Below are 15839 nucleotides of genomic sequence, written 5' to 3'. Positions count from 1 at the left end.
TAGTTGAGGGAGTAAATAAAATATTTATCTTAATTCCCTCATCTATAAAATGGGGAAAATAATATTACTTGCTCTGTACTATTGGGTTGTGAGGATTAGCTGCATTAACAGATTTAGAGTGCTCTGAAGAGTGCCTGGTACACAGTAAGTGCTCAGGAAGTGTTAATGGTGGTTTTTAATTCCCCCAGACACCAGCATGGCTCATTGCCTTTTACTTAAAGGTCGCACTTCTCCCTGAGTCCATCACTGGCCAGCTGGTCTAAAATTTCACCATTCTGTCTAAAATGTCACCACTGTCCCCACATACATAGGCCATGGGCCCCTTCCTGGCTTTATGTGTTCTCCGATTTATCACCATCTTTGTAAACTATATATACTATGTACAGTGATATGTAATTAGTGGCTCTCAAATTTTAGCATCTATCAGAATCACCTGGAGAGTTGGTGAAATCAGATTGCTGGGCCCCACCCAAGGGTTCGTGAATCGGTAAGTCTGTGGCAGGGCTTGAAAATTTTGATTTCTAACAAATTTCCAGGTGATGCTGAAGCTGCTGGTCCTGGACCGCACTTTGAAAACCACCGCCCTAAAAGTATCAAAGAAACAATGTGCAGTTGGTGACAACGGAGGCTAGTCTTTTTTTATTGTCTCCCTTACTAGGATTTACGCTCACGGGGACAGGGATTTTGTCTGTTTCTTTTGTTGATGTATCTCCGGCACCTAGGTAGATGCTCAATAATCCCTGTTGAGTAAATATGCACGGCAGGCTTTAATGTGTGCGATTGCCAGCGCCCACTGACCGACTCTCTAGCCCCCTCCCGTGCGGTGCCGTCGCTGACCGCGCGCGTGTTTGTACCCTAGATCACCCGGGCGGCCTGCAGAACCCCTCGCGGCTCCGGACGCCGCCGCCGCCGCTCTCGCACGCCCACACCCCCAACCAGCACCACGCGGCCTCCATTAACTCCCTGAACCGGGGCAACTTCACGCCGAGGAGCAACCCCAGCCCGGCCCCGACGGACCACTCGCTCTCCGGAGAGCCCCCTGCCGGCGGCGCCCAGGAGCCGGCCCACGCTCAGGACAACTGGCTGCTCAACAGCAACATCCCCCTGGAGACCAGGTGCGGGGCCGGCGGGCGGGCCAGGCTGAGGCCGCGAGGGGCGGCGGGCGGGCAGGCGAACTGAGACCCCAGGGTTCTGGTGGGGCCCTTCTGTGTGTCCACCACCTGCCTTGGCCCTGGAAGCTGGAAGCTTGGGAATCAAACAGCCCGAGGTCCAGGGCTAGCTTGCCACTTACCGAAGGGATGACCTTGGTCAAGTAGCTAAACCCCTGTATGCCTCACTTTCCTTGTCTACACAATAGGGATGCTGCTGGCAGGAAAGGGCTGTTGTAAAAGTAGATGAGAGCTGGTGTGTGTGAAGGTGGCTGGCACAGGTGTGCGGCCGAGAGCAGGCTCTGGGTCAGGGTTGGATATGGGCCCACACCTCTGCCTTTCCCTGTGATTTGGTCACCCTGTGCCTGGTGTGGGGCCTGCCTGACCTGTGATGGGTGCTCAGTGGATGCTCTCCCTCCACTTCTCTCCTGCTGGCCTATCCCCTTTATACCCCAAACCCTAATAATCCCTGACATTGATACATCAGCTTTTGGTTACAAGGGCTTTCAAATGTGTGACATGATGTAATCCTCGCAACTTTATTAAGGGCTGTTATTATTGTATCCCATTTGGGAGTTTCAGAAGCTGAGAATCAGAGAGGGTCGGTGACTAGCTCAGGTCACATAGGCAGTCAGTATACAGGTGAGATTTGAATCTAGGTTGCCTGACTCCGTGCGCAGTGCCATTTCCCTGCACCGCAGCCACCTTCTTCGAGTCTCTCCTGGCTTGGACCCCTCCACCTCTCTCTCTTCCAAATTTGTAAGATGCTTCCTTCAGTTCAGGGACTTCAGTCAGTATCAGTTCTGTGGCCATCCTCTTTCCCTCTGCTACGCCACTGTTTTTCCAAAATGAAAATGATTTTTTTTTATGATTATAAAAACCATACAAACTCACTGGAGAAAATGTAGAAAGATATAAAGATGAAAATTAGATTTAGCCATAATCCTGCCCCTCTGAGATAAGCACCATTGACTCTGGGGGCATAAACTTTCCCCACTTTCTCTAAAGTGAAGATGAAATGTCCCAGGCTGGCACAAGTGGAACCTCTTAATCTTCTACCCTGTTTCTTAAAGTAGTGGGAAACATAGATTTTATTTTCTCAAACTCCCGTTCTTTATCTGTGAAGAGGACAAAAGTCATACTACGTTTAAGGAAGTGAAATTAATCTCTATGGAAAGTGTACCTATCTGACTCTGCCTGCCTCATAACCAGGATATTCATACACTGAGCTTCTGGGGTCTAGTGAGAGAAAATCAACATCTTTTTATGCCATTTTACTCCTATAGAAGTATTTACCCAAGAGCAAATTTCTCAGAGATTCAACCCAAGCTGCCCCACCCCCAGTCTCTTAATTAATATGTTTCTGTTGACATCCTTTAAAATCATGTATGACTTTTCCCTACCTGTCTCCTTTGCTCTCATCGGTGACAGCGTTGGATAATTTATGTCGTCTCACCTAGAGTAGCTTAATCAGATCTCCGTTATGTCCAATGTGCTTATTGAATGACTGCACATGGCTGAAAGAAGCTGCCAATAATCGATGGTTCTTATTCTCTGCATGAAACACGGTAGCCACTCCCTCTGCTTAGAGGTTTGTTTTTCTCCCTTAGGATCAAAGTAGGTGATTCTCCAGGTTTTCCAAGGGAAAGGAAGATAGAGGACGAGCTGCAGGGATGTTTTCCTCTTGGTTAGTTTGAGATGTGGAGGTGGTCCCAGCTTACTTCTCTTTCTTCCCCAGCCGCTGCTCACCTGCCATTCTGACTCTCTCTCCTCCCACATCCATTGCTCAGACCACATGGAACTTTGGGTTTTTTTCCTTCTACTTTATTACTACAAAGGTTCACTGTATAACAGGTGTAAAATGGAAATAAGCAAGAGAAGATAATCGCCCATGTCTACCACCAAATGATATCCATTGTTAACATGTTGGCTTAGACTCATTTACCATTTAATATATATCCATACACATATATAACATAATTATATATATATATTTAATATTCAGTATGTGTACATATATGTCTATTTATCAGCCTTCCCCTAAATTCTCATTCCTTTCATGCCTCTGTGCCTGTGCAAATGCTCTTCACAACTCTCTGCCTGAGCTACCCTCCTCTCTTCTTGATCTAGCAAAGTCCTACTTATTCTTGAAGATCCAGATGAAATGTTTGAGGTAGGTTTCCTCTGTGACCCCTGAGTTCTGTGCAACTAAAGAGGGCCTGAAACTAGGAGAGGTGCCTAATACGGTGGATAACACAGTTAGAATTCTGGATCTTAATACTGACCTTAACTGATTGATGGTACGGAACCAACAAGATGCAGTTTCAGGGGGATCAGTGTCAAGTTGGGCAGATAGAATCACAAGTAACTTGGACCAACTTGGTGAGGCGGGACGAGCATGGGCTTTAGAGTCAGGTGGACCTGGATTCCTACGTTGGCTTTAACACTTACTAGCCGGGCAAGTTCCTTGACATCCCTGAACCTTGATTTCCCCATCTGTAAATTGGGACAAGAATTCATGCCTCTCAAAGAGGTTGGGAGCGGGTAAAGGAAATATCCTATGAGAAGCACACAGCACACTGCCTGGCATTGAAAGACATGCAATGAAAACTACTTGCCATTTTTTCATATACATCTGCTTCCTGCTTTCATAGACATCAATGCTGTGAAGAAGAAAGTCATTCAAAAGATATCTTTTGAGCCCCCTACTCACCAAAGGAGTTGAGAGGAAATGGTAGGTTGTGCCTCTTCTCTACTTGGAGAAGTAAGTTTGGCCCTCATTTTTTGAGGACATAAGTGATGGTCCATCCACTGTGGTGAGTTGTTCAAAGCACAGATGTTAGGGTCAGATCCACTTCATGCCCCAACCCCCACCCACTGCTCCCTAGCTGTGAACCTAGACCTTAAATTTCTTCATCTCTAAAAGGAAGAAAATATTAGTAATTTCCCTCTCTGATTATCTGTTGCAGCATAAACTACTCCCAAACTTAGTGACTTAAAAAAACAACAATTGGTTATTCTTCACAGTGTGAGTCAGGAGTTCAGGAAGAGCTCAGCTAGACTTTTATTCTGCTCCACGTGCTGTTGACTGGGGTCAATCAGTGGTATTTAGCTGTCAGCTGGGTGAGTCTGAGGATCCAAGATGGCTTCACTCACATGCCCTACACCCTGGAGGAGATAACTGGAAAGCTGGGCTCAGTGGGATCCCTCTCCCTCTGATGTGGTCTCAGGGCCTCTCCGCACGGTCTTCCCAGTGGGAAGCTGTGCTTCACACTCAGCGGCTCAGGCTCCATGGCACCGAGACAGGAGCTGTTGATCCTCCTAAAGGGTTGACTTGGAACTGGCATAGCATCACTTCCATCATGTTCTGTTGGCCAGCCACCTTCAAGGGGAGGGACAACAGACTCCACTTCTCAAAGGGAAAACTGCCAAGAGTGCTCAGCTACCTTTAATCCGCCACACTGCCTCATAAGGCTGTTACAGCAATTACATAAAATAATGTTGAAGACATCTTAGCACACAAAAGTGCTCCACTGCTTAATATGTAGTACTTGTTGTTCAGTAAATATTCACTGAATGCCTACTGTGTGCCTAGCAGCTAAGACATTTAAGAGAGCAGACCCTTGCAGTAGGATAAGTGCTATGCTGGAGGTAAGCATAGGGAATGTGTGTTTTCATTGCCTCGGGATCCCCAGCACACAACACAACTTGTGGACTTGCCACCTGGTGGGTGCTTGATAAATCTTAGCACACAGGTGAAACGGATGAATTTTGGAACAAATGAATGAATAAATATACTTAACCAAGTCTAGCTGGATTAAAAGGAAGACTTCCCAGTGGACCTGGTGCTGGGCAACTGAGAGCTGAAGAGCAAGCAGGAGTCCCTAGGTAGAGCTGGGGGGGAAGGGAGGGCCTGACGGAGGCACAGCTGAGCAAAGATGGAGAAGCTCGGGAGACAGGGCCTATCTGAGATCGTTGTCCTCAACAGCTTTTGCCAAGCCTCACCAGAATGAGGGAGCCTCCTGATGCCAGAGAAATAGTCACAGGCCCTTCCCTAATTGTCGCACTGAGTCTGTGTGGAGAGTCTGAATAAATAGCTGAGCAAATACCGTAACAGCTGGTAGAATGACCAGGAGTGAGTTAGAATGCATACTGGCAGGAAAAGAAAGGCTAGCCGAAGGACGAAGGAGAGAGAGGATCAGTTAACCTGCTCCTTTCTCTGCACCCTCTGTGCCTTTGATGCTCCACAAGGGTAACCAAGTCCCCTAGGGAGGAAACTGGCCTACCTGCACTCCCTCCAGCTCAGGTAAGATGTTCCTTTAAGTCTCATGGTGCATCTGTGGTCCATTCTGATGGGATCCATGCATTCAGGTACCCCAAACCCTGATCCACTTGTTTCAGACTCTGCAGCATCAGACACTTACTTGATTTCACAGCCAGAGCAGAAGGCTTCCAGACCTTGGCTCTAGCTCGTCTGATCTGGTTTGGGAGCCTGGGGTCCATTTTATGGTCATGCACAATTTGGGGAAAAACCCTGCCCACCCTCAGAGATGGGAGACCATCCTGGTGGTCTCCAGCCCAGCCCTGGTGTGGTTGCCAGAACGACACACAGTATCTTCTGGTGGGCTGGGCCAACCCCTGAGCATTGCAGGGAGGTGGGTGGACAGATGTCCCTGTCATTTGATGATTCAGTCACAAATGTGCCTAAGACACAACCACTGCCATATAAGAAACTCCTGGTCTCGTAAGGGAGGCAGATCCGTAAATGAATTAATGAAGACAGGGCATTCTGGCTTTGACTAGGGGAGTACTCTGAGCAGAGAGGGGCATCAAGTAACAGTCATAACACACATAGAGCCCTTATGGGGGGACTTGAATGAGCTGCCAACCAGGGAAGCTCATTAGAGACAGCATGCCCAGGGTTTTTACTGGGGGCTGGTTACATAGACACCCCCTGCCTGGCAAGTTCCCAAATTCCAGACTCCCAGAAGGAAAGCAGGTGTTCAGCATAAACCATATGGTTTGTACAAATAGTTTAGGCACAGTGAGTTAGCCTCTCTTATCGGTTAATGGTGGGAACCCTCCTGAAACCCAAGTTCCCAGACACCAGCCCAGGTGTCTTTCAAAGAAGAGCAGTCAGCAGTGCTCCTTAACTCTTTTCCACACAGCTAGGTAGTCTTACTATCATCCCCACTTAGAGGTGAAGAATCTGAAACACAGAAAACTTAAGTAACTTGCCTAAGGAACCACAGCCTGTAAGTAGCAGGGCCAGGATCCTATGCCCAGGCCAGCTGGCCCCTAACCACTGTCTGATGCCGCCTTCCTGATTACTAAAGGTGGCTTCTCAGCACATGCATTGGTAGGAATTTGCAGGGGAGAAAGAAATTCTGAGATGAGGGACAGTTGTGCAAAGGCACAGAGCCAGGAGAGAGCTTGTCATTTTGGAGAGATGGCTAAGAGTTGGTGGGTAAAGTGGGAGCACAGGGGCATCATGGAGATGACAGTAAATGGGGATCAGTAATGAAGGGCCTTGAGTTACATGAACAGGAGGTTGCACTTTTCCCTGTGGGCATGGGGGCTGGGGCTGGTAGAATGAGGGGCAGAGAATGAGTAGCTATCAACATTTTTTAAGTAGGAGAATGACATTATAGGATTGGCCTTTTAGAAGGATCACTGTGGCCTAGAAAACCTGGTGCATTTTCCCTTCTCTGTTCATCCGTTTGCTCAAAGGCCAGCTCCATTACTAACCATAAGTGTGGTCTTGGCTGAGTCTCTGATACCCTGAATCCCTTGTTGATCTCAGCTACCTAGTGTGGAGTGTGAGCCCTGCCTGTCCCAGGACTTTGTGGACGGAGACACAGTCCAAGACACTGGGCTCATTGTGAGAAGATGGGCTATTGAACAGAGCAGCTCGGAGAACTACTGGCCACTTCCTTCTCCAAAGCCATTTGTTATGCCCTTGGGAGGCAAGCTCAGCCTGCCCCAAGTCTAAGATGGCCCTGGAAGCCCCTGTCTCAGGCAGCTCAGGGACTCTCCTGTCAGGCTTTAAGGGGAGCCCGTCCCCTCCCAACCCTGAGAAAAGCTTTAAGAGCCACACAGCACTTGGCTGCAGTTCCCTCTCACTCAGTAACTCTGTCCTTAGAGGCCACTTGGGGCTATGAGGTCAGAGAGATCTGGGTTTGAGTCCTGTCTCTACCTTTTCATTGTTGCATGACCTTGAGCAGTCACTTAACCTATCTGGGCCTCAGTTTCCATAACTGTAAAATGAGTTAACAACACCCCCCAATGGGCGATGACCCTGGTGTCCATACCTGAGCTCTCAGCAGCAGTGAGCTGGACCACACAAGACTGTGACCCAGAGGGAGCTCAGCAGCTTAGGATCCCCATCAGGAAGTCCTTAAAACGTTTATTTTTCACAAGAACCAGAAACCCAGAGTGCTGGGGGTTGGGAGTAGATAGGAAATTTACGGGGGAACCTTGAGCTGGGAATCAGGACACTGGGCTTTAGTTTCAGCTCTGCCGCTGACTTGCTGTGTCTATGGGAGCAAGACACATGTCTCTCTGGGCCTCCGTTTTCTCATCAGTCAAATGAGGCCTAATAACTTGACCCAGAACTAAGTTTTAAAGTACAGAGTAAGGTTATTTCAAGGCAGTGGTAGCATTCTGAACAGGCTGCATTTTCAGCAAAGGCTCGTGTCCCCCCAAATTCCCGAGTGATCTGAATGGTTAATATCTGAGTTAGATGAGAGTGGAAGATCTTCCAGAAAATCTTATACCCTATCACTCTAGAAACGCTTTCTTCTGCTGCATTGCCTCTTCCCTTGTCCTAATAGATCTGTATTTTTAGGAGATAATTGTCTGTTCTCTCTCTCTTTAAATAACTGTTTCTTTTAAAATTATAAAGGCAAAAATAAAAATCGCTCTTGACCCAGACACCGGAAAATCCCCACTGTTAACATTTTGATCTTAATCCTTTGTCCTTTTCCTCTGAGTCTGTTTCTTTGTTTGATGGGTTTTAAGGTACAGGTTTGACTCTCTGAGAGCACAGTCCTAGCCTAGTGATGCAGACCAGAGCCTGGGTGTTCTCGGAGCCGGCCCTGCAGCCGGCCTCAGGCCCCGCGGGGCAGGGAGAGCTTTGCCCTGGGCTCTCTGGGCAGGCGCAGTGAGGGCCTCAGGCTGGGCCATATGGACTGTCGAAAGACTGAACATTCCCTCCTGGAAGGCAGAGAATGGAGGAAATAATAATAAAACACCACCTGTGCTACCCTCAATTAAACCCCAACCGTGTGCCTGCAGGATGCCAGGCACGCTTCCCTTTGTATGCCCCACCATTCACAGGAGTCCGCAAATATTTACTGAGTGCCTGCTGCCGTGTAGCAGGCATTCTGCTAGAATCTGGGCACATGGGCAGTGAATAAGGCTAATAAGATCTCTGCCCTCGTGGAACTTAAATTGCATTAGGAAATAAAGACAATAAGCAGATATATATATACACGTTGTGTGTGTGTGTGTGTCTAGTCCCGCGAGGAAACTAAAGCAATGCACAGGGCCAGGTGATTGGGAAGAGTAGGCTGGGAGCTCTTGTACTCAGGGTGAGAAGGGAGGGAAGATGTAGATGTTTGGGGGAAGGTGATTTAGGCAAATGAGAGCAAAGGCTTAGCTTGTTGGAGAAACAGCAAGGAAGCCAGTGTATGCATAGCACAGCAAATGAGGTTGGAGAGGTAGCAGGGGCCTGGATCTTGTAAGATCTTGTGGCCCTGGTAGGGACTGTGGTTTGTTCTTGTGAAGCCATTGGAGGACTGAGAGCAGAGAAGAGGCATGATCCCAATTATACTTTAGGTTCTCTAAGGAGAATCAGCATCCCATTTTATGAATGCTCAGAGAGTTGACTCTTCTGCCCGAGGCTGGTGATTGTTGGAGCTGGGACCTGTCTGACCCCAGGGCCTGTGTGCCTCCTGCTGTGCCCCGAGGCCACCTGCCTGCAGGCAGAAATGAGGCCGCTCTGAGTGACTCCCACACCCCTGCGGTTCCTCGCAGGCACTGTGGGAGCAAAGCAGCCTGCTGCCCAGGCAACTGAACCCAGACACCTTCAGGATTCTCTTGAAGGGGAGGTCCCCACCACCACAGCAGTGCTCAGTGGTCCCGGCTGCAAAACAGTGTTGCCTTGTGCTCTCACTGCCCCTGGGAATGTTAACACAATGGCACCTTGAGATGGTCCTTACAGCCCCTCCTCATTTTGGTCTGTGAGGCTGGCCAAGGGGCAAAGCCACAGACTGGGCAGTGACTCAGGGTTTTGAGCAGAGAGGGCCTGAGCTCTGGGCTCAGACAAACCCAAATTCTATTCCAGCTCTGCCGCCTGCTTACTCTATGATAGGACCTTAGAAAAGTTACTTCTCTGGGCCTTGCTTGCTACGAAACAAAGATGGTAGTACGGACTTTGTAGGGTTGTTGTGAGGAATAAGATCGACTTTGGGTACTAGTTGCCGAGTTCTAGAGCAGTGAATAGTGTATGGGAGATGCAGGGTAGAGAACTGCTATTATATTTACCATTAGTTCCTCTGTAATACTTATTTAGCCCTTAAAAACTCTTCCAATGTTATCTCTGTCCTGTAACAACCTTGTGAGCTTAGTATTGTTATCCCCATCTTACAGATGAAGGAAGTAAGATTAGGAGAGGTTAAGGTTTTTACCCAAAGTAACACAGCAATGAAGTGGCAGAAAAGGGACTTGAATTTGGGTTTTCTGGTTCTTAAAACCTGGTCAAAGTCAGAAGAAAGGTCCTGGCAGGGCTGGACCAAAAAGTTACCTTTGTGCAGTGATTCCTTCCCTCAGGTGCCCACAACAGGCTGAAGCCACCACTGGCTTGTTAGAAACCATTCACTACAGGGTTTTCAAGTGAGATGGCAACAGTCCCAAAAATACCAGAAAACAGGATGCAGGGCACTTGAGTGTGATTGATGCCACTTAGCAGGTGTGGTTGAGACCAAAAAAAAAGCAAGCATGTCTATCTTCATTATGGCTTAGAATAGGTAAAGTTGCAAAATGCTATGCTGCCCTCAGGGCAGTTAGGGGGACAAAAGAGCCACCCCTCCCCCCGCTTCTTCTATAGGGGACCATTCTCACCAATCAGTCATCACCCAGGCCCCTGCTCTGCTAAAGGACTGTGACAGCCCAGATATCATCAGCATCAACCTGGAGGCTTGTGAGAAATGCAGATTCTCAGGGCCCACGCTCATGTACTGACTCAAGATCTCTGGGGGTGGGCCTCAGCAATGCACAGCTCTCCAGAAGATTCTGGTGCTTACTTAAGTTTGAGAACCATTGCCTAGAAAGAAAATGGCCCTAAATGCTTATCTGGCTTTTTTCTTTTGGACTCGCAAAATGAGTGTCTCCAGCTATTGTTTAAGCTGATGTAGGCAGCATCGAGTAGGAGAAAAAGCTCAGGCTTTAGAACCACATCAACCTGAGCTCAAAGTCCTGCTTTGAACCTTGCTGGCTGGTGACCTTGGCAAGTCCTGTTACCTCTCCACATCTTAGTTTCCTCATCCGTAAAATGGAGATAACTCTGCCTTCCTCACATAGCCTATTTTGAAGATTTGAGATAAATGGATGTAACTCACCTAGCTCAGTGCCTGACACATAACCAGTCCTCATCAGTGAGAGCTATGATTTGATGCACACAACTGTCAGACATTCAGGTTTGTATAGAAAACGCTCCCCCTGGATGCTCTGTGCCAGGCAGACCCCTTCACGTGTGGCTTGCACACAGATCCATCACCTGGAAACTGTGTCCCACTGGTCTCATTCACAGCTGCACCAGACAGCCACTTTGTGTGTTTCTCTACTGTCCCCCTGCATCGATGCATGACTCATTGCTTCATTCATGTCTCCATGTGTGCGTAGAAACCTAGGCAAGCAGCCATTCCTAGGGACATTGCAGGACAACCTCATTGAGATGGACATTCTCAGCGCCTCCCGCCATGATGGGGCTTACAGTGACGGGTAGGTGACATCCCCATGCTCCTCCCCTCTGTGCGTGCTCTCCCCGCAGTTCTTGCACTTGCATGCAGACCCTGAGACCTTTCCCTGGGATCTCCCGCAGGAGGATCTCCCAGGGGATGTTGCATGCCCATTTCCAAGTCCATGTTCAACTCGCAAGACTTTATCATTGGAATACCTTGTCCCCCAGCATATTAACAGCAGTCTTGTTAATATGCAGTTCCCAGCATCTCATTGGCTGCCTTTGCCATTCTGAAAGCCATCTCATGTAGCAGTTTTTCTATGGTACAGTCCCTGAATTGTATGTATTTTGGCCCTGAGTATGTACTCTGTGGCCTGAGGCATCTTGTGCCCCAGTGGGATACAAGATTACACTTAGACTTACCCTTTAACCTAAGACTTTGGGGGATGCAGTGCAACCGGCGTCCCCCATTTCCCAGGCTGTGTACAGGTTCTCGCATGGCCATGGTTAAAGCCAAGCTATGGAAGATTTTTTGACACCTAGTTCGGCCACAACCATGTGCTTTGACCGTGCCACGCTGCCCTCATGACTGTAGCTAGGCTGTAGGATGCAGTTGCCCATCTGTCCTCCTGCACAGCTTTCACCAGGGCCTTGGAAGGCAGCAGTCTGGCTTCGGAGCAGAGTGCTTCAATGGCATTTGTGGCCATTGGCTGCATAACAGCCACTAAGGGACTTCTGACCATGGCAGAACTTAGTGGTGCTTTCTTGGTTCCCACCCCCCCTCCAAAACCCTCTTTAAAAAGAATGGTATTCCATTCCTCCACCAAGGTACACTGGCGAAGTAGGTACTGGAGGGAGAAGAAAAACTTTAGGCTCCATTATCTCCAGGGGACAGAACAGGATTTTAGACGTTTTCCAAGTTACTGCAATAATTTTAGAGAAGAGCTAGTTTATTACCCAAGGAATAGCACCCAGCCCCATCCTGTCCCAGGAAAAGGATCTCAGCACCCAGCCTTCTGTCGAGTCGGTAACACCTTCTGCCTTGGCTTGGGTGCTTTTCCTGTGGGTAGGGCTGTCCTATCCATGTTCCGTGGAAACGTGTGTTCATGTGGCCTGTTTTGTAGTCTGATACGTGGTTCTCCTTTTCTCAGTCCCTCCTGTCCTCTGTGGTGATTCTCTCTCCAGGCGCCTCTGCATGCTTCTTCTACTGCTGCCTCTGTCCTCCAGGTTGACCTGGGTTCCTAGTGAGTCGGCAAACCCTGATGCCCTCTGGCTTCTCTCCATCCACAGGCACTTCCTCTTCAAGCCGGGAGGCACCTCCCCGCTCTTCTGCACCACATCACCAGGGTACCCTCTGACATCCAGCACAGTGTACTCACCTCCGCCTCGGCCCCTGCCCCGCAGCACCTTCGCCCGGCCGGCGTTCAACCTCAAGAAGCCCTCCAAGTACTGTAACTGGAAGTGCGCGGCCCTGAGCGCCATCGTCATCTCTGTTACGCTGGTCATCCTGCTGGCATACTTTGTGGGTAAGCACCTCCCTCACTCTAGCTTCCCTTAGCTCCCCTTTGGCCCAGAGGGCAGTGACCAAGACACCTGTGGGCACTGAAGCACCTTGCTAGCATGGCAGTCAAAGCATACAGGGTGAGCCAGGCAGCCCTGGAGCGCTGGACTGGCCTACACCCCCGAATGTCCAGGTCTGCCCTTCGGGGCCCTCTTCACCTCCTCTCTGCACATATATGAAGAAGGAAGCGTAGCGTCTGCCCTTTCATGTGTTGGATGCCTGGCATTAGGCATAAGCACTGGCTAAGACTGGCGTGTGAGGTGGTCATCTATGACATGAGTGTCATAGATTGGAGTCACTACAAATGAAATAACAAGTTGAGAGGCTGGACAGCAGACCAGCTGCTGCTCTCATGCTGGCACCGTGAATGTAGCTGAAGTGAGGAACAGGCAGGATGTGGGGTGTCCTGGAGTGAAGGGAAACTGCCCAAGATTGACCTGTGCTGACCTCAAGCCAGGAAAGCAGGTCTGCAGGAGAGGGTCTGGCAAGGCGATCTGTGGGTACTGTGGGAGCTAAGGTCCAGAGTTAAACCGTGGTCAGGAACCCGAGGAAATCCCAACTGAGGAGCGGCAGGTCCCAGTGAGCAGTTAGAGCTGCCTGAGGGAGGCACAGAGGCTCCAAGCAGCACTGACTGGCCTTCCTACCTGACCCTGGGGCACCACTGTGTGTAAGAAGCTCCACCTAGCCTTGCCTTGCTACCGTAGGATGTGCCGCCTTTGATATATTTCCAACACAGTCTGGCTTCCTGCTTTGGACCGACCCCTCTCTTTGGTCCTCTCCCGGGGAAGATGTTAATCGGAAGAGATCTGCAGGCGTTGTGTAGAGTCTGCTGCCTCTATGTAAATCAGCCTATCAGTAAAGGCATCCATCGGGGTTCGCTTAACTCTCCATCCTTTCCGACCTTCAGATTCTAACATTCTAAGATGTAAGGCAGGTCAGGCCAGTTTGGGAGGGCCTTGAATCCATGCTAAGGAATTCTGAGAAAATTCTGTAAGCAAAGGGGACTTTTTCAGTATAAGCCTAAGAAATAGAAACAAAACTAACTGGCAGAGGCCAAAGGAAGACAGAGTGCTGTCCATTGTGAAAATGGACTTGTAACAAGCAAAGTCACTGTGGATGAAAAAAGGGCTGTCTTGAGAGGTAGTAAGTGCTGTCACTAGGAATGACTAATAGATCATGGGCCCCCACTTGTTCAGGATGTGGAGAAGGGATTCAAGCATGGATGGGGATTGGGTGATGTAAGCTGTAAGGTCACTTCCTTCTCAACATTCTTGAATTTTATGAAAACAAGTAATCAGGAAGGTGATAGTCCTGCAAACAAGGAGTTCTCCTCAAATATCTCGAGTGATACTAAGCCTCCTCTGGTATGCCAAGTCTCTTTCCCATTGTGAAGACTGGCTTAGAGAATTTCATGGCTCCAAGCCCAGGTTGGTATACATGTTTCTTCTCTTCTTCTGTCTGATTAGTATTGATTAGTTGTTGCTGCCTAGAAAGCTGTGTTGAAAAGGATCCCGAGGCTATATTCACACTTAATGGAAAAGAGTCTCTGTGATTGATTAGTGATGTCTGTCGTGGTCACAAGAGTGGAGAATATTGATGACACACCAGGTATTTGCCATCCTTGCTTTGGGTCATTGGGTAAAAGGAACAGCCAAACTGGGAGAGGTACATGATTGATGTAGATTGGGTTACAGGTGACCGTTGTGGGGTTCCAAGCGCTGTCACCTGCCATGGAGTTTCTTCCTGACATCACCAATACTGTGTCCCCACCAACCAGTAACACAGTTCTTGCTTTTGACTGACATTATTGTGTTTCGTAAATGAGTAGACTTTTGAACAAACAGTGTTCACTGTTCGTCAAGAGTCAGGTAGTTTGCTGCATATAGAGGTCAACTTGTTTTGCATTGAACTCTTAAGGTTTATACTATTTAGGCTAGCTCAGGGAGAAAGAATAGATCTTTATATGATTAAATAAGCTCTCTGCTCTTTTCCATCCCATGGGCTTCTTCCTCTCCCATTTAATAAGAATATGTGGTCGGTCATCAGCTATCTGAAAATAGGGGCTACTGTGGGAGTGAGTTCCCTATTATAGGAAGGGTACAAATAGTATGTGATGATCTTGTAGCAATAATAAGATTCGATCACTGACTGGGGGTTTTCACTGGATGACCTTTAATTTTCCTTCCAACATTGACAGCCTTTGAATCTATGATTTTGTGAATTTTATTTTTCATTCAGCAAACCATATACGTTTGAGCCACGCATTATGCTACATGCTAGGGCTAAAGATGTGGTCCCTACCCCTGAGGTGTTTATAGCTTAGAGAGGAGACAGCTGTGTTAGTAGTGACTGAGGCAGCTCAGGGGCTCCGGGAATACCCAGCCCCCGCCGGGAGGACTAGGCGAGTCTTCCTGGGAAACGTGAGGTTTTAGCTGAGTCTTCGAGTCCACATTAACCAGAAGTGGACATGCAGGAAGGGTATTTCAGACCAAGTGAGGTTTCAGAGACTTGAAAGAGGATGATGTGGTGGCAAAGACGTTGTTCTGTGTTTGAAGCATTTGAGGGATGTGGGGGGCATGGTTGGAGCTAATGCAGGAAAATTTGGTCAGATTATAAAGATCACCTTGGAGGCCAAGTTAAGGACCTTTTTAGATGGGTAATGGGGAGCCATGGAAGGGCTTGAAGCGGTGGCAGGACATAGCCAGGCTTTATTTCAGAAAAGTTAGGGCAGAGGAAGAAAGGATAGGCCCCATTGCAGTAAACAAGTCAAGAGAAGCGGAGGCTTCAACTGAGATGGTGACAGTGCTGGTGGAGAGGAGGGGCAGATCTGAGGTCCATTTGGGAGAATGGTCAGTCCACTGATAATGTGCCCTTGCCAAGAATAAATACATCCTTCTGATAAAACCCTATCTGTGTAGAAACCTTAAGACTGGACTCTGGATTCCAGATCCAAAGAGGTCAGAGAGGCAAGCCTGGAGCGTTCCCTTCATTATGGGCAGACTCAGCAAGGTGCTGGGGCGAGCTCACACCCAGCCTCGCAGCCTGGGGTCCATTCCCAGCTCTGCCACCTTGCAGCTGTTAGCCCTTGGGCAATTCACTTCTCTTTTTGAGTCCTGATTTCCTCATCGAGAAAATAGGCACAACCCATTCCCTCAGGAGGATGTTTGTG

The 15839-nt window shown here is 48.6% G+C and overlaps 1 protein-coding gene across 6 annotated transcripts in view; it reads left to right on the top strand.

Annotated features, from left to right (window-relative positions):
• Positions 1-15839, top strand: part of TENM4 (teneurin transmembrane protein 4) — a 727387-nt gene that overhangs the window by 499405 nt on the left and 212143 nt on the right. For all 6 annotated transcript variants that reach the window (XM_046686180.1, XM_046686184.1, XM_046686179.1 and 3 more), the window contains 3 exons: positions 860-1115; positions 11052-11150; positions 12400-12635. In XM_046686180.1, the coding sequence (XP_046542136.1) occupies positions 860-1115; positions 11052-11150; positions 12400-12635 (591 nt within the window). The remainder of the gene's footprint in view (positions 1-859; positions 1116-11051; positions 11151-12399; positions 12636-15839) is intronic.

The sequence above is a fragment of the Equus quagga genome, chromosome 14, assembly GCF_021613505.1.
Source record: "Equus quagga isolate Etosha38 chromosome 14, UCLA_HA_Equagga_1.0, whole genome shotgun sequence".
NCBI classification, from domain to species: Eukaryota; Metazoa; Chordata; class Mammalia; order Perissodactyla; family Equidae; genus Equus; species Equus quagga.
This window is presented reverse-complemented; position numbering and strand designations above follow the sequence as displayed.